Source organism: Thunnus maccoyii, chromosome 12 (assembly GCF_910596095.1).
Source record: "Thunnus maccoyii chromosome 12, fThuMac1.1, whole genome shotgun sequence".
Taxonomy (NCBI): Eukaryota; Metazoa; Chordata; class Actinopteri; order Scombriformes; family Scombridae; genus Thunnus; species Thunnus maccoyii.
In genome coordinates this window covers 23184328-23200637 of record NC_056544.1, presented here as the reverse complement: position 1 = coordinate 23200637, position 16310 = coordinate 23184328, and the positions used below count along the sequence as shown (strand labels likewise).

Genomic DNA, 16310 nt, shown 5'->3' with positions numbered 1-16310 from the left:
CTTTCCCATGTGCCGCCCTTCGTGCTAATTAGCAAATGTTAGCACACTAACACACTGAACTAGCATGATGAACGTGGTGAACATTATACCTCCTGAACATCAGCGTGTTCGCGTTGTCATTGTGAGCATGTTAGCATTCTGATGTTAGCGTTTATCTCACAGCACTGTTTACCTAAATAAAGCCTCAAAGAGCTGCTAGCATGGCTGTAGATTCTCAGTCTTGTTTAATTCAAGGTGATAATACCCTAAACTTTATTCTTTAAAGTTATCTATAATCAGGCCATGAAATTTCAATAATACTGTTTGTAAAATTTTCTTATTAACACTTTAGAAAAGCCGTTTTTAAACATATAAAAACTGAAACTTTAATTGATGAAATGTTTGTGGGTTTGTGAATTGGTCCACATCTATTCACCTGTAAGGCAAACTCTGTGATACGTAACTGCCTTGAGGATTAATTAGGAATCAATTTACAGAGAACAGAGAAACTAAAAGAAAATAAAGAAGTAGTAAAATAAAATAAAAACGAAAGTCCACTGCATTTATCAATTTATTTATGTACCTGTGGTCAGTACAATCATCAATAATATCAGCTTTTAGCAGCACAGGCCAGCTTATATCCAATATCAAATGAAAGACCAGTATTGACCTGATTCAGAGGGGTATGTGTCCGTTTCTCTCCTGTATCTTTCACTTTCTGTTTCTCTCTTCTCTTAATGAATGAAACAAACTCTAGACTGCATTTGCACTCCCAGCACCAGGCTCTCAATTGATTTCGGAATAAGATATGATAAATAAAATATTCCTGTTTTTTTCCCTTTTCTTCCACTTCCAGTGTCATGGTCTGTGGGACGAGGACAACCCCAAAGAAAAGAAAGAGCCACCTCGTCAGAGTGTGTCCGAGGACGAAGTAAAAGACAAGGAGGAGAGTGAGAAGGAGTCTGAACCTGCCTCCTCACTGATCAATGAGAGGAGAGGCTCCACTCATACTTTGAAATCTATAAACTTTGGGACCTCCATAGATTCAGAGCATGTCCAGGTGCATTTCCCCCAACAGCAGACCTACCAGCGTCGCAAGAGCTCCAGCGGAGGCTCGCACGTTTCTCACCGATCTCTGCACTCCTCTGGACGATCGAAGAGAGGTGAAGGCCTTTTGTTATCTATTATTCCCTGGTTATTGGATTTTTTTAAATGATTTATTTGAGCTGAAACAATTACTTGATTAATAGATAAACAGACAAGGAATCACAGACTGCTTTGACAATCCATTAAAAATGCAAAAATGCAAACAATTTGCTATTTAAAGTTTCTCACTTGTGAGGATTTGCTGCCTTTCTTTGGCGTTTATGATAGTTGAATGAATATGTTTGGGTTTCGGATTTTTTCACAAGTTTATTTAATTTATTAGACAAAAGGATTAACAATTTTTTTTCAAAAATAATAAGTAGATTAATCGATAAAGAAAATTAGTTGCAGCCCTTTAGTTGATGGTGACCTCATGGATGATTAAGATGATTCAAAACACCAGACTAAATGGGGAAAGTCATCAATTAACACTTTCCTTAAACAAAGCACTAAAACTAATGTGTGGGAGATGTATTCATAATTATTACTCTTCTAACAATAACGATCATAACGACAATAATAAATTAAAGGAATCTTCTAGGTTTATATCACAAAAACCACAATTTCTTGTTGTCTCTCGCCTTGACTTCATTTGGATAAGACCTTTGTTTGTGGATCTCAGGATGTATCAGTGACGCAACGCTTCGCCACGGTTCATTTTCAACTCGAAATGTAAATTATTTCCTCAGGAAGTACCGCTTCCCGCAACAGCAGCCGCAAAGATGGCAGTGAGGCCGGCGTCCATCAGAAGACGCGCAAACAGATGATCATGGAGAAGCTGAGAGAGCAGCTCTACAAAGGAAAAGCTTTCATCATAAAGCGGTACGATAGCGGAGCGATATCTGGTTCATAAAAGTTGAGGCAGCTGCTCTTAAACTCCACCCGCAGCTGCTTACCGACCCACAGTCGTGACTGTAATTATGTTAGAACATGTGTGACTTTATGAGCACAGAGGGCAATGATGAGAAGTGTGCTCAGCGAGTATTATGGAACAATAATGGAAGATTCATTGTGGAAGACCGTATCCCAATCGTACACCCGCTAAAACCTTTCAAAGGTCTTAATTTACAGTAGATCTTTAATTACAGCATTCCCGTCAGGGCAGTCAGTGAAATTTTTGAGAGTGCTGCAACAGAGGATGAAAACATGTTATCGGTCTAAATTTAATCACAGTGGTATAAGTGGTTTCTGAGATTTTACATCCAGAACAGAGCTGATACTGCAGTCATTTAGGTTTTCTCAAAACCAGTGGTGTCTGACCTTTATGTAGTATATTTTATAGACTGTTTTTTCATTTTATGTCACTTAATTAGATTTTTTTCTATCATAAACAACATACACATAACACACACTTGTCCAAATATCAAACAAAAAAGAAAAACAAGGAACCTGGACATGCAAAGACGAAAAATGAAATAAAACAAACTATAAATAGCATTAATATATAATCACAATCTTATCAAGAAATCTCAAGCTTGACGCAGGATAAAACAACTTATTTCCGCAGTGCTCCTGTGGGGGTTTTAACAACAGCAGTACAAGACCCAGCTGGAACGTTTTAACCCATTTATTCACTCATAGCAACAATGTTTTTGTTTTTTTTTTTAATTCTTGTTTTAATCAACTCCTGTTCTTTGTAGGTTCATGGAGATCTACCTGCCCATGCGGCAGTTCTTCTATAACTTGATCCATCCGGAGTACAGCGCAGTGACAGACGTCTATGTGCTGATGTTCCTCGCTGACACCGTCGACTTCATCATCATCGTGTTTGGATTCTGGGCGTTTGGTGTAGGTGTTAAATTTAGATTTAGATGAAAATGATTCCCTGGAAAAATCAGTTCAGTTTTCTTCATAAATACATTTTTCTCCTGTAGAAACACTCAGCGGCAGACATCACTTCCTCTCTATCGGAGGATCAGGTGCCGGGACCCTTTCTGGTTATGGTCCTGATCCAGTTTGGGACCATGGTGGTGGACCGGGCCCTCTACCTCAGAAAGTCTGTTATGGGCAAGGTCATCTTTCAGGTCATCCTGGTTTTCGGCATCCACTTCTGGATGTTCTTTATCCTGCCAGGAGTCACAGAGAAGTAAGAACTGAATCTTTCCTCACTGTAGATATATTCAGTATTTAATCAAAAATCAGTAAATGTCCTGATTCATCTAATTAAACTTGAATATTTGGAGGTGGCTTTCATCTCTTTCCGCTCTGTTACTGAGCTAATAAAGAAAAACATGCTGAAAATGTGTCATAAATAATTCTTTCTGAAAGTTCTCCATCTCTAAAGGTCTCTATTTATACCAAATTTGATTATTAATGAGGGTGTAAATCTAAAGTTTTTGCTGTAAGTGTCATTTTTTTATGTTCTACTTTGTTTGGCAATTACGTTTTTTTTTTGTTTGCAAGACTGTGAGGGTTTTTTTACGCTGTCTATAAATGACATTCATGTTAATAAACCCTATTACATTTTTTATCCTTTCATTTTACGAGCTGTGTCTCATCTCTCTTTAATTTGTAGGCGTTTCAGCGAGAACACAGTCGCTCAGATGTGGTATTTTGTCAAGTGCATCTACTTCGGACTGTCGGCCTATCAGATCCGCTGCGGTTATCCCACCCGTGTGCTGGGAAACTTCCTCACCAAGAGCTACAATTATGTCAACCTCTTCCTGTTTCAAGGGTGAGTTACGCCGGGATCATTTCTTCCAGCTGGGCAAACAGGTCCAAGGCCCTCGTCATGTCAGCGTGTCGACCAGCTGCTGCTGAAAGAATACAAAGAGACGGACGGTTACACCTGGAGTTATTTGTTTCAGAAATGTCTGAGCAACATGTTTATTTAAGGGGAAGTCAAATCATTAGAGTAGTTATTTTAGGAATCTTAATTCTTATATAAAAGTATTAAGAACCTCAGTTTTATGTCACATCTAGTGCTGAAACAACTTTACTCAACAAGTTAATCAACAGAAAATCACTTGACAACAGTTTTGATAGTTGATTAGTGGCCATTTTTAGCATTTTTGACATTTTATAGGCTAAATGATTAATTGATTAATATAAAAAGATAAATGATAGATTTGTTGATAATGAAAATAATCATTAGTTGCAACCATAACGATGTCATGTTCTCTAATGATCTCTAATGCACATTATTAATTTAAATTTTAGAGCTTTACTGTTCGTCAGGGATATTTTTTGAAATCCAAACCTCTGGCTTGTGAAGCTCACAGATGACTGGAAATCTCTGACAATATCCCCAAAAACCTGGGATATCTCCACTTTGGAAAACCTGAGGCAGCATTTTAAAAAAAGGCCTCTCCTGAAAACTGATCTGTGGAACTGAAAAAAAAGGAAGTCTGGCTTTGCAAGATCATGTTGTGGATGTTAAGTAACATTAAAGTAACAATTAATACAAGTTACCGATATTTGTTAGTAGAGGTCATACACTGAATTACAATAAACTGTAATATATAAGAGCATATAAGCATATAAGAGCATATAAGACACTTTATTGTCATTATAGGCCTACAACGAAATTACATTTGGTAACTCTCAGTGACCAACAGCAATAGAGAACAAGATAAAAACAAGATAGTGAGGTAAAAGCAAGTTAGATGTGTGTATTTATTAAACTGTTGGAGTGCATTAGCAGCAGTTGGGGAGTGGGAGGTGGGTGGTAATATTTACAATCCTCATCAGCTATGGGAGGGTGGGGGGGGTGATTGAGGCTTCAGTTCTGGGGAAAAAGCTAATCCTCAGTCTGTTTGTTTGAGCTTTGATGACTCTGTTTTTCTTCCCCCGATGGCAAAGAGACAAACAGGCTGTGATCTGGGTGGGTTGGGTCCTTACTGATGTTGTTAGCCTTCGTGTGTAGACTGTTAGCGTACACCGTGTCCAAGTTTGGGTGGGATATCTTGATATCTTAGCCAGTTTCATGAGGTTGTCACCTGGAATGGCTTTCAATGAACGGGTGTGCCTCGTCAAAAGTTAATTGGTGGAAGTTCTTGCTTTCTTAATATGTTTGAGACCATCAATTATGTGATGCAGAGGTTGTTTATATACAACAAATAGCTCTATTACACTACTGCGGTAATTCATATTATGGCAAGAACTGCTCAATTAAGTAAAGAGAAATGACAGTCCATCATTACTTTAAGACATGAAGGTCAGTCAATCCGGAAATTTTCAAGAACTTTGAAAGTTGCAGTACCATCAAACGCTATGATGAAACTGGCTCTCATGAGGATCGCCTCAGGAAATGAAGCCCAAGAGTTACTTCTGCTGCAGAGGATAAGTTCATTAGTGTTACCAGCCTCAGAAATCTCCAGTTAACAGCACCTCAGATTAGAGCCCACATCAGTCCTTCCCAGAGTTCAAGTAGCAGACACATCTCAACATCAACTGCTCAGAGGAGACTGCATGAATCAAGTCTTCATGGTCGAATTGCTGCAAAATTAAAAAATTAAAACAAAAATGTCAAAATAAGTATTTAGTAGCAACGAGGTGCAGGCTGTAGCCACAGCTTTTTACAGCCGCCCTATTCCCAAACAAAATGACATAATTCAGGAGCATTACTGTCTTTGTAATAAATCTTGAATCTAATCTTATTTTATTTTATTTTGCCAAAATAACTTATTCATGCTCCGTTGTTTCCAGTTTCCGCCTGGTGCCGTTCCTGACGGAGCTGCGAGCTGTGATGGACTGGGTTTGGACCGACACCTCGCTGTCTCTGTCCAGCTGGATCTGTGTGGAGGACATCTACGCTCACATCTTCATCCTCAAATGCTGGAGAGAGTCTGAGAAGGTGTTTATCATTGTGGTGTCAGTCTAGTGTGTGAAAAATCACTTTCAGAGCCAAACACCTGTCATGTTGGAATTCTGACTGAAATTTACTTTTGTGGTTTGCCAAAGTACATTTTTTTTAAAAATCCTTCATGCTTGTGTTTGTTGCTGTATGACTTGAAGAGGGAAATCCTGGTTTAGAAAGAACTTTATGGAAAGTTAGTCTCTAGAGTTTACTGAAAATTAGATAAGAAGAAGGCCATGTTGCTTAAAGTGCACTTTCAGTCTTCCCCCGGTTCATTGAGAAAGTACCTCCTGTCCTAAATGTTTTTGTTCCGTCTTTCCTGTTATAACCCCGGTCCAATTAAGCATCTACTGCTAATAGATTTCCTTAAATAGCCCTGGTATTAAAAGCATGTAGCCATTGCATCAGGTCTGCTGAGGTAAAGATGGAACAAATGAACGAGTGGGTTCAAAAAAACTGCATCAAAGCCAAATAACACATTTCCCTTCTACATGACTCTACATCCAGCTGTGCTTTATCTCATCCCTCTGCAGAGGTATCCCCAGCCGCGAGGCCAGAAGAAGAAGAAAGTAGTGAAGTACGGGATGGGAGGGATGATTGTGGTACTGTTGATCTGTATCGTCTGGTTCCCGCTGCTCTTCATGTCCCTCGTAAAGTCTGTAGCCGGAGTCGTGAACCCTCCGCTGGATGTCTCCTTCGAAATCACTCTGGCTGGCTTTCAGGTGTGGCAGCTGTTTCTTTTATCAAAGCATTTACAGTAAAACAAGCTTGCCAAGTGCTTTACTGAGAAAAAAAGACCAAACAGATATAACAAAAGACCAAAGAGGTGCTCTGCTCGAAGCTAAATCCCTCTGACACAACAAGAAATCCTGTCGCCTTTGAGCTCAAGTAGATCTCAGTGAAGTAAATCTGTGATTCTTTCTACAGCAATGTCTTGAAGTAGTACTTTCTTAGATTGATTGTGTAACTGGGACAGGTTCAGTGCAAACACTGCCCCTGGTTCTGCAGAAACAAAAATATAGATTATGTTCTACAGCTATAAAACTGAATGAAATGTCAGATATTTTGATCTATGGACTATCATACTATTATTTTAGTAGCAGGATAAATAAAACGTTTGTTATTATTGTTATTATTATTATAGTTTTTTTCCTATGTTTGTATGTTTGTATTTGTATGTTTAGCCTTTACAAGACTTTGCTAATGTATATATATATTGTGTATATTTTTTTTTCTCTTCTCACAGCCCATCTTTACGATGAGCGCTCAGCAAAAACAACTGAAGAATGTGACAGCAAGCGAATTCACAAAATTTATCAAAAATTTTGCTGATGATGTAAGTACAAGAATTGCAATATATATTTAAGATGTCAGTTGTTGTCTTCCTCTGATATGAACAAACATATCCAACTGCATGATGAATATACGATACAATGTGTAGGTATTTACTAAGGGTAACTTTCAACCTTTTAAACTCATTTTAAAGTCGCTATGTGCAAGATTTAAAATGTACTAACTTAGCGCCCCCTAGTTGTAGTATCAAAAAACACAGACAGCAGTGCTAACAGTGCTAAATGCTAACATGCTCACAAATGTTGACATGCAGGTAATGTTTACCATGATTACCACTTTTAACATGTTAGCATGCTAACATTATGCTATTTGCCAACATTATAATTATCAGTTAACAGAAAGTACAGCTGAGGCTGATGGTAATAAACCAAAGTAGGGCTGCAACTAATGAATATTTCATCATAAATTAATCTACTGATTATTGTCTTTATCAATCAATTAATCGTTTAACCTATAAAATGCTAGAAAATAGTGATATTCCTATCACAGTTTCCGAAATCCCAAGGAGATTTCATCAAATTGGTGGTTTTGTCCGACCAACAGAAAGAAACCTAAAGAAATTTAGTTAATTATCACATAGGATCCTCACAACTGAGAGTTAAATGATTAATCATTTATTTCCCCATCAATCGACTGATCAGTTAAGCAAATGATTGTTTCTGCTCTAAAACAATGTATTTGACCGATTGAAGATGAAAAGTCAGGGAATCTCCAAAGTTATTACACTTTATCCTTTGGGGAACATAGTAATGGTAGTCGAGACAAATATCAACCTGCTGGTGGTGCTTGATGAAAAAGTCATGAGATCACCAAAGTCTTTAGGATACATCATCTAGGGATCATGGAGGTCTGCGTAAAATTTCAAAGCAAACTATCCAAGATTTATTGAGAGAAATGTCTCAGTAAAAATAATATAAAACGTCTCAGTGAGATTCTTTTCCATTCGATGCCTACGATATGACTTTGTGACTTCTGTGGTTAGGAAGCCTTGCAGTGGCTGGAGGGCTACTTGGCAGAGGACCTGATCATCGCTGAGCTGAAAGGCAGCTCCAACTCTCTGTGGACCATCAGTCCACCCAGCAGAACCAACCTGATAGAAATGTTGGGCTCAGAGGAGGAGTTCCCCATCACAGTGTCCTGGTCTGTGCAAAGGTAAGCAACAACAAAATGTTTGCAAATATCCTTCATTCATGTTTACTATGCACCATGAAGTGTATGCCTGTATGTGTAGTGCTAGTAGTAATAGTACAAAAAAATAGGAAAACATTTATTTATTTTTATTTTTATTTATTTATTTATCACCCCAACTCAATAACAAGTTCAATATATTATAATAATAAAACATTATTTGATGCCACTTACAGTTGTATACTGCTCACTGTATAGTTTGTTATTTTGTTATATAGTTGTTGTTTCTTTTGATGGTTTATTTGTTTTGCTCTGTGACAAAAATTGATGTATCCTACATGGGATTACAAGACACAAATATATATCAAACATCAAAATATTACATCCAAAAAAGATACAGTATCAACTAGCTACAGGTGTTTAAATGGCATTATCGATTTATTAAATGAATATAGATAATCAGTTAATATTTAAAATGGAAATGTAATATGCTTACAGCTATAGTTTTCAGTATGTTTTTCCTTCCTCTCCTCTTGTGATCACAGAAACGTCAGTCGCGGTGCCAAGGCTGAAACAGCGTCTGGAAAACGAGTGACATCTCTTGACCAAAAAACGAAGCAGGAGCTCATACAGCTCCTAAACGGGACGGGAAGTGACTCGCAAGTGTGAGTATACCGGCTGCTTACTCTCTCTTCTTTGCACTCTTCTGCTGTGCTATTTGATAATCAGGAGCTAGATTTTTGTATCAGTCAGTCACAAACGAGATACTTTCCTCCATTACGGATCACAAAAACCTGAACATGTTGTCATTTAAATCATGTTTTTATTGTTAGCAGTATATTTAAGTAATAATAAAACAAAGTACTGTGTGCATGACAACACGTAAATCTTTATACTTGAGTCGAAAATATCCACAAACCCCCTCAGTCTTCGGGAGTGTAAAGAATTTAAAACTTAAGTTTTAATTTAAGGTGGTACTTTGCATTTTATTGATGAGTATGAACTTTAAGAGGGTGTATTCATGTAGATTATTCGTCATGTCAGCATATATTCCAAAATATCTTGCAAGAAGATCTTAAAATCAAAAGTGCTGCAAGTTAAAGGGATATTTTAACATTTTAAGAAGTTTATGTGCTTTATTGCTGAGAGTTAGATGAGAAGTTCGATAGTTCTCTTGTATTTGTGCATTAAGTATAGATTTGGAGCGATTAGCCTAGCTTAGCATAAAGACTGGAAATGAGGGGAAACGGCTAGCCCGGCACTCTCTAAAGTTCAATATTGTGCCTCTAAAACTCACTAATTACACATTATATCATTTTTGTTGTATCTTGTTACAAACAGAGATCTAAAAAAACACAATCTGTGGTTTTAGAGGAGTTACATGCTGTAATTATTTCTTGATGAACGATAGTTTGTCTATCTGCCCAACACTTCTGTGCAGTTTAGATGCTGAGAAGTCACTGCACCGGGCTGTTGTTCAGCAAGAAATAGTTACAACATATTAAATCCTCCTACAACCACAAATTGTCATTCTTGCATTTCTGTTTTTGTACTGATTAAACAAACAAGAAATAACGGGTTAATTACTGAGCTTTAGAGATGCTGGTAGGTATATTTTATAAGCCAGGTTAGCCGTTTCCCCTGTTAAGCTAATCGCCTTCTGACTCCATAGCTCCATACTTGCACAGACATGATAGTAATATGAATCTCTATGAATCTCATCTAACTCTAGGTAAGAAAACAAACAAGTATTTCCTAAAATCTCTCTTTGAATATCCCTTTAATATGAACACTAAAAAATATGAAACCATGAGCCTGTTGTTAACAAATGTATACTGATTGTTTTTTCTTCTTCATGGTTGTGCTCCAACATATTGAGACTCAAAGTTCTAGACTTTGTTTTCTTGCACTAACAGCCTCTCTTCTTCTGCAGAATCCTAAAGGAGATCTTTCCTCGTTATATTCGAGCCCCCAGTGACTCAGATGCCAAACCCGTCGAGCATCTTTATAAAGGTGAACTTTACACTTTCTGTCACAGTATAAATTCGTCTGACTGTGACTTTTTGTGAAGTTGTTGGTTGGTTTGGTGACAGCAAAGATGACTCAGGAGCCTCTGGTGAAAGTGGAAATTCTCTTTTCAGTAACTTGAAACCTATTTTTTTTAAAATACTACTTGTAGGAATATTAAGTTTGAGTCATCTTTGGGCATTTATTTAAAGCAACCATGTGTATAATTTGAAAATGTTTGACTTTGACGCTCTTGAATGGTAATATGAAAAAATGCATTGTGTCTGACAGGAATGAACGCCATTACAAACAAAAACATATGCAATCAGAATAATCTAAAAGATGCTACAATCACATAAAAATTCTACACATAGTGGCTTTAAAAATAGTGATTTTGTATTGAAAAATCATAATTTTAATTTACCTTTTTATTAAATTGATTTAGAATATATACAGAATAATTAGTAAGAAGGGCTTTGTTGGTTTTTTTGAGTGCTGATTGAATTACATGACTTCATTCCTCGTCATTGCAGATGAAAAGATGTTCAACATAAGTTTGACCTTGAAGCGAACTCAGAATGACTCCGGTCAGATCCAGGAATGGTGGATTGTCAACCAGACACAGCTGGGCCTGATAGAGAAGAGGAGTCAAAAATACAAGTATGAAGCAGGCCTGGAGGTCTACGTGTTCAGTGACCAAGTCAGCCCGCCCAGTTTGGGCTTTCTGGCTGGATACGGGTACGTGGTGATTTATAAGGATTCAAAAATAAATAAATATGAGATATGAGATATATATAAGATTTGTTCTGCTTCGGTGAAACATTTTAGGAAACATTTTACATTTTAGTCATTATCTGAACCTGTACAGTCAGTGAGCATGTGGTGATTTGAATTAGTCTCATGTACATATAAAATATGCGCTCAAGATTTTCTTTTAATCAGAGTAAGTTATAATGTTCTGCCTCTCTTTCTCTTAAGATACTATCACTCTTTCCACCATGTTTTAGAAGATGTAACAAAGCACCTTTACCGTGTTTATACAGGATGTATTGTAAGAAGAGCTGAAAACTAGTGCTTGATGCGCAGTGTGCAGAATTTATATTCACCTTAAAAACAATGGTGGGGTCGGCAGATTATAGTTTATTTCAGACAGAAGATCAGACAAAAATCTTGATGGGTGAAATAAAAGAATACTTTTCAGTCTCAAAAACATTTATATAAACAAAAAAATGTCTAAATTCTCTGATTCCAGCTTTTCAGATACGAATATTTCCTGGTTTCTTTAGACTTATATGACAGTAAACTGAATATCTTTGAGTTGTGGACTGTTGGTCGGGACAAAAGAAGATATTTGAGAACGTCACCTCGGGCTTTAGGAAACAGTGATTGTCATTTTTCACCATTTTTTTTTGTGACATTTTATTGACCAAACAATTAATAGAGAAAATAATCAACAGATGAACCGATAATGAAAGTAATTGTTAGTTATAGCCATAGTCTTATGTCTTCTGCTCTGCTAAGAGATTAGTTAATAACTTGGATGGTGGAGTGTAAGCAGGGCAGATTGAAGGAAGGAGGGAGCACCAAAAAAGCAAAAATACTGTATATTACATCCTGAGAACCACTGACAAACAGTCAACGAGTGTCTGACGTTGGATATTTCCTTTAAGTTTTACTAACAATGCCTGTTGGATTAGCTGTTTTAGAGATGTACCCTCTCTTTATAGCATCATACTCAGCTTTTGTCATATGTCAGTGTTTTTTTTTTCTCTTTCCACTCCGTTGCGGTCGTCTTTATCTACTATCCAGAGAGAAAACATTCAAGGAATCCAAAAATAGAACATTGTCTAATTTCCTTCCTGTGTTTCCTGTCTAGGATCATGGGCTTGTACGCCTCGGTGGTTCTGGTCATCGGCAAGTTTGTGCGCGAGTTCTTCAGCGGCATTTCCCACACGATCATGTTCGAGGAGCTGCCCAACGTGGACCGCATCCTGAAGCTGTGCACAGACATCTTCCTGGTGCGAGAGACGGGAGAGCTGGACCTGGAGGAAGACATGTACGCCAAACTCATCTTCCTCTACCGGTCGCCAGAGACTATGATCAAGTGGACCCGGGAGAAAACTCAGTGATACTCAAAAGATGGAGAGTTAGAGCTTTTCGGACAGGAGCAGCTCATTCAGAGACACTGGGGTGTCGCTCTGTTGATGTGAGCAGCTATTAACATCCCCTCTGCCTGCTGAGGGAGCACAAAGCAGCACTCTTTCCTCTTTGAGCTCTGATGGGCAGCGATACAGTGTTAGCTCCACACTTTTCTGAGTTATAAACTGGTATTTTTTACTCTTCAGTGATTAAAAAAAACAACAACAATGACAGTTATATTATTAACATTTGAGCACAAATTTGCTGGTGCTGTATTTATCTTGCGAAACCTGGCTCCATTTGGCCTCCAGTGGATAAAATGGTTAGCGATGGGAGACGGAGCCATCTTTTAGGACAATTTTAATAAAATGTGTCAACCGGTTTAAAAAGTTCCCAACCAAATATAAGAATAGATTTTTAAAAACTCTGCTAAGTTCCTCTGCTCCCAACTGCTCTTCGCTCCTCTGTATTGCTTTTTCTTTTCTTTTTTCTTTTTTTTTTTTTTTACAAACGCACAGTAGGCGGAGAGAAGCTCAAACAGGCTGCAACATTGATCTATAAGGGCTTCCCACACGCAGATATAAACCACATGAGCACAATCTCATATTTTTCTCCAACTGGAACGCTTGGATTGTGGGACTGTGCAATATTGAGCTCTTGTTCCTCCAAGTTTTTGAAGGATGTGGATGGAAAAGGCCGGTTCTGACAAAGACACATGAACATAGAGACCATCTTCTTCTTCTTTTTCTTCTTTTTTTTAAACGTCAGAGGCCACATGGGAGCCACTCCAGAGATAAAATGAAGAAAACATTATCAGACAATATTTACTTGCCTTATTTTGTTTGTATGAGAAAAATTGAAACCCTTAACAACTACATATCTTTCTCAGGAAGAGCTGTTTTCACAGATATTCATTGTATGAGTTATATGTTACAATATGTAGGCTTTGATGGATCTAAAAGAGTATGAGACTGTAGAAAGAACTATTTAAGTGGCATGAAATGTAATGTGGATATTGTTCAGAAATCTGGTGAGATGGACTGTATACCTAGTATGTTTACTGCATAGGGAAGACTGAATTAAGAGAGTATATACATATATATATATGTATATGTATGCTGTGGATTGTTTTCCTCACAGAGAATGAGATTAATTGCCAATCATCCACGTTCTGAATCATCTACAGGTTGGCTTGAGTCAAGACCAGCAGAGGGCTGTTTCTGAATCAGGGTAATGTGCATTAAGTGGTAGACTCTTCAGTGCACTTGTGAACCTCTCGCTGTTTTTAACATTCATACTCTGAACTCTGTATTGTGTCACCCACAGTCGTGCGTTCAGTCGTCAAGGAAGGAATAAGAAAAACACTCAGAAAAGATTCCTCACACAAAGGGCTGAAACATGAAGCTCTTTGGTCCAAACTATGCATTAGAGGACATTGTAGCATGAAAGAAAAACTTCATTATTGCCATGAATAATTTTCATTACATGTACATATAAGTTTAAGGGGGACATGGCGCGGTGGAATGAAATGTGAAATTGTACCCGTATGTTAAGGCAATGTGGTATGATAGAGGTCCAGAGATGTGCAAATAAAACAAATGGAAAGGTGTCGAGTTTTGCTTTCAGCTTCTGCTTCCTTGTGGAAAAGCACTGAGCGAGCCGGCAGGGATCCTGTGTGGACAGGATTTTGATTGAAAACAGAACCTGGGAACGACGCTGCAACAACCCCAAAGCCTCAGGAGCCCCAAAGCCCCCATAATCATTGTGTGTCAGTTGGTTTGTGATAATTTGGGAATATACACCCCTTAAACTGAATATTAAAGCAGCTATAATCTATTTTTCATAATAACAGTGTATCAAATCTCAGTGTGTAATGTGAGAGGCGTTGCTCGTAGTGATGAACCTACAGAGAATTATCCCCCGACTCCCCTCGGCTTTACGGAGCTTTATAACGAGTTTCAGCTCATTGTTTTGCTGTGCAGCTGCAACTTTACTGTTTTGGTTCACTCTCAGCATTCTTATAGTGTCATTTCCGGCAGCAGCAGGCAGCTGTTTTCAAAGAAAAAACTCTACAAAACCCAACGTACACTACCTGCTCAGCGCCAAACAGCAAACAGACACAGTTAGGGTGTTGCTAGTGAACATAGTGGAGCATTTAGCAGCTTAAGAGCCAGATATTCCCCTCAGTTTGCTGAAAGCAATCACACTTTGTTCTTCACACTCTTTATTATTCCGCAACTTATTATTCCACATTCCGTACGTTTCTTGGACCTTTTCAACTGCTGCATACTTTGTGCTAGAAAAAACATTCAAATGTCAAACTGTGCGGCTCATTCAGCAGATGTGTGGTATTACTTTTCTGTTTTCTAGCATATTCCAGCGATTTTATATGAATTTTTTAACATCAAAATTTATAATGCCAGTATCTGGGAGAATTGGATCCAACTCAGTTGGAAAATGTGTCACTTTGAACCTCAACTGCTCAGACATCAATTATCCCACAGACCCCATTCAGACTTTAAAACGTTCACAAAACTCTGAATTTTCAAATTTGCATTCTGTGTTGTGATACTTCTTATACTCTTGTATCAATTGAAGTCAATCAATTTAATAAGTGAGGACTTTTACAACAGTTTTCAGATCTCATTAGTGTGACATCATCAGGCAAAGGGGAGAAACACGTCTCACTCCCACAGTTTTAACTCCCCAAGCACATATCATAACTTAAAATGTTGCAACAAGCCTCATCACTCTCAAAATGTAAATATATTTACCATCAGAGTTGTAGTTTTTGTGATCTAAACCTTAATTGAAAGGAAGATTCCTGTCAAGCTCTCATTGACTGCAGTACAACCTGCAGGCTGTCAGTCTCCCATTTATTAAACTTACAGATTCTCTCTTCCTTCAAACACTATATATCCATATTGTACTTCCTTGTTCTCAGCAAATCCTGCTGCCACTAATAATGTAAAATCTCTGAGCTAGAAGCTTTGCTTTAGGCAAATCATTTTTTCCTCAACAAGATGTGAATTTGTTTTCAGTATTTCAGGGATCCCCCACTGGCAAACAAACACGGAGCTTTATAACGTCATTAAACCTTGTTAATGGTCAACTTTCCCTGTTAGATTACAAGGTTCTGAGTTAGATAACAGCTCATAACATTGAACAAGAAGTTGCTTTATATGTCTATCATGTACCATCATTCAATGCAACTCCAGTAATATTATTACTTAATATTCAGATTGATATGAATGTTAGAAAACTGTCATCTTTTATTGACAGGTAGCAGTGTATCTGAATAGTCCAGTGGTTTGAGATCTTGCTACTTCTGTCCCACTTTTAGATCCAAAGGTTGTGATTAAATCCTGCTGAGGGCAGCACTCAGTAGAGACGAAGGCGGAAAAAAATATGCAGACGCACACAGGTGCTTCTAATCTGCTGATTGAGACTGCAAAACACAGTCCTTCTAATGAGACCCCTCTCTCTCTCTCTCTGTTTTTAACTGTTGGTCACCTCGAACCTTCAGGTTTCATTCAAAATTCAAAACCGCCTTTATCTCACAAACATAAACAAACACTACATACAAAAACAACATAACATACTGGCATGCACTAGCACAAACACAAACATGTGTCCTCAAATGTCAGAGGTACAAGCCTTAAGTCTTTATGCAATTAAAAGTCTAAATATAAAAATCTTATCAAATGTCTCAAAACAAATCAAATTTGTATCAAATGTCTTAGCGTTTGCTGTGTCACAT

General features: G+C 37.7%; 1 protein-coding gene across 3 annotated transcripts in view; it reads left to right on the top strand.

Annotated features, from left to right (window-relative positions):
• Positions 1-14159, top strand: part of LOC121908099 (piezo-type mechanosensitive ion channel component 2) — a 98063-nt gene extending 83904 nt beyond the window's left edge. For all 3 annotated transcript variants that reach the window (XM_042427799.1, XM_042427800.1, XM_042427801.1), the window contains 13 exons: positions 836-1142; positions 1815-1947; positions 2766-2913; positions 3000-3211; positions 3641-3799; positions 5773-5920; positions 6457-6645; positions 7170-7259; positions 8259-8428; positions 8950-9069; positions 10338-10417; positions 10945-11149; positions 12288-14159. In XM_042427799.1, coding sequence (XP_042283733.1) covers positions 836-1142; positions 1815-1947; positions 2766-2913; positions 3000-3211; positions 3641-3799; positions 5773-5920; positions 6457-6645; positions 7170-7259; positions 8259-8428; positions 8950-9069; positions 10338-10417; positions 10945-11149; positions 12288-12540 — 2214 coding nt within the window. In that variant the 3' untranslated portion in view covers positions 12541-14159. The remainder of the gene's footprint in view (positions 1-835; positions 1143-1814; positions 1948-2765; positions 2914-2999; positions 3212-3640; positions 3800-5772; positions 5921-6456; positions 6646-7169; positions 7260-8258; positions 8429-8949; positions 9070-10337; positions 10418-10944; positions 11150-12287) is intronic.
• Positions 14160-16310: the final 2151 nt, after the last annotated feature.